The sequence below is a fragment of the Electrophorus electricus genome, chromosome 14 (genome assembly GCF_013358815.1).
Source record: "Electrophorus electricus isolate fEleEle1 chromosome 14, fEleEle1.pri, whole genome shotgun sequence".
In the NCBI taxonomy this organism is placed as follows: Eukaryota; Metazoa; Chordata; class Actinopteri; order Gymnotiformes; family Gymnotidae; genus Electrophorus; species Electrophorus electricus.
The window spans coordinates 19,167,134-19,169,633 of record NC_049548.1 but is presented as its reverse complement, the minus strand read 5'-3'; the positions used below and the strand labels follow the sequence as shown (position 1 = coordinate 19,169,633).

General features: G+C 50.7%; 1 protein-coding gene across 3 annotated transcripts in view; it reads right to left on the bottom strand.

The window, feature by feature from the left end:
• Positions 1–526: 526 nt before the first annotated feature.
• The window catches only part of LOC113589801 (probable phosphatase phospho1), a 4,294-nt gene continuing 2,320 nt past the window's right edge, over positions 527–2,500 (bottom strand). For all 3 annotated transcript variants that reach the window (XM_027029640.2, XM_027029641.2, XM_027029639.2), the window contains one exon: positions 527–1,830. In XM_027029640.2, coding sequence (XP_026885441.1) covers positions 1,045–1,806 — 762 coding nt within the window. In that variant the 5' untranslated portion in view covers positions 1,807–1,830 and the 3' untranslated portion in view covers positions 527–1,044. The remainder of the gene's footprint in view (positions 1,831–2,500) is intronic.

The window sequence follows — 2,500 nt, the reverse complement described above, 5'->3', positions numbered from 1 at the left end:
GTGTGTGTGTGTGTGTGTGTGTGTGTGTGTGTGTGTGTGCGCGTGTGTGTGTGTGTGTGTGTGTGTGTGTGTGTGTGCGTGTATTTAAGTGCCATTGTGCCTGTGTTGTTTTTTTTTTGTATACTTTATTCTCCTACTGAATTGAATGAAGGATTTCAGTATTTTGCTCACCACTATGTGTGCTGAGGTAGAGAGACCAGTTTTTGTCTCTGAGTTTAGCATAAATAGTTTTTAGGCTGTGCATGTAAGACTTAGGGACAATTGTCTTTGTATGTTTTCTGTTGAAGGCAGAGACAGTGAATCCATCCTCTCTCTCTTTCCCTTTCTCTGTGGGTGGAAGTACTAAAAGACACTCATATCTGAGAGACCGTCTTATAATCTGGAAAAAAGACACCATGAGTTGAGCCCATTTAAGCAGCTACAGAGAGACTGACCTCTACACGTGTGTGTGTGTGTGTGTGTGTGTGTGTGTGTGTGTGTGTGTGTGTGTGTGTGTGTGTGTGTGTGTGTGTGTGTGTGTGTGTGTGTGTGTGCGTGTGTGTGTGTGTGTGTGTTAAGACTTCAGAGGTCAGCTGTCGTATGTGAGTACTGCACGTACAAAGAACTTGTGTTGAAGCTCGTGCAGTGCTGCTGATTATATATCTTGGTTATATCTGTGTAGTAGATGATGTCTTGGTGATATTTTGTGCACTGTGACAGTACCACTTCACTAGAACTTTACTCATGACTTAGCACCCTTGTAATGCACCATGCCTCTGTTACGAAGCCATTTGCATATCTTCCCGAGAGCGGCATTCAACACTCTTGCTAATGTTTTATACATGCCAGTGTTCTTTATTGCAATGAGTCGGTCTCCTGTTTGCCATCCGTCAGATTGGGTGAGGCCGAGCCTGTCTCATGTCCCTGCTTGCTGGTGTGTGTGGTGTCCAGCCATGCCTGTAATTTGAACTCTTTTCTTCTCCTTCTCTCTCTCTCCTTTTGTATCTCCTTCCTCTCTCTCTCTCTCTCTTTCCCTCCTGCTCTCTCGCCCTCATTCTCCCATGCTCACCTCTCCCCCACAGCCTTCTGCAGGCAGTCCACCACATCCTCCCCATTGGCCCAGGGCAGCACTGTGGCCTGGCAGGCTCCGGGCTGGCTTGCCTGCATCTCCTGGAGGATGTGGTGCATGGGAAACCCTCTCCTGGGACAGGCCGTGTCCCTGTGGCCCAACGCCAGCGTGGGACAGATGTCGTTGTCACCGTCCCCCACGTAGAAGACCCTCTGGAAGGACACGCCCCTCTCGTGGGTGCGGCGGGCGAGGTAGTCCCTCAGGATCGTCTGCTTGCACATGTTCTTGGGGCAGCGCGGGCACGCGTGGGCATGGAAGGGCCGCAGCAGCAGGTGCCCGTTGGCGCTGAAGCTCGCCGGGTTGGTCAGGACCTCGGCGAACAGCTGGCGCACGCCCGCCCTACGCAGCCACGTGTCGATGAAGTAGGCGTTGGCGTCGGAGATTACGGCGCACTCGAAGTCCTGCGGGCGCTCGCGCAGGAAGGCGAAAAGCACAGGCATGCCCGGGGTGGGCGCGATGCCCTCGATCGCCGCACGGATGCCGTCCTCGCGCACGCCGTGCTCGCCCAGGTAGGCCAGGACTTGACACATGTGGGCGTGGTAGCAGCCGGGTCGGAAGCCCTCCCTCAGCCAATTGGGCGGGGCCGGGCCCGGAGCGATGCGGACCATGGCATCGTCACTGCTCTCGTGGATGATAGTCTCGTCAAAATCAAAAAGGACCAGGAAACGGCAGGGTGGGGACGTGGATGGTGAAGACATGCTTAGTCAGGGCCTGATGTCCACCTGCACAAACCACAGAGAGTGGTAGTCATGGGACACCCAGTCTGAAATTCCTGCTCTTTTTCCAATAAAAATCCCTAAACCACAACAGGTAATGACACAAGAAAATCTAATCATTGTAACAAGATAATGCTTTCCCAGTCCAGGTACAAAGGACTCATGGCACTGCTTTCCCTGTGAGCCAGCTAGGATAGCTTCTTCCCAATGCCTGTATTCTACAAACAATTACAAAACCCAATGCCTGTAGCACACATTGAATTACAAAAATCTCTGATGTACAAATATTCAAACAGCTTTACAACATTGAAGATAACAGTGACACACCTCATGCAATGCCTTGTACAATGCCACAACCATGCACTCAGACTTCCTTGTCGCTGTGACAACTTAAAGGATTGCTTCTCCAGCCCTTATGAAAATGGTTGTTTCACGCATGATACATCCTTCGGTACTCAGAAACATAGCCACTCATCCACAGCTCCTCACTCTTCAACAGGCCAGTGGAGTAATTATTCAAACACACAGTAGTCTGGAATTATGTGTGTCTGTGAACTCTCAATAGCCTACAGTTATGTGTGTGTGTGTGTGTGTGTGTGTGTGTGTGTGTGTGTGTGTGTGTGTGTGTGAATTCTCAGTAGCCTAGACTTATGTGTCTGTGAAATCTCTGTAGTCT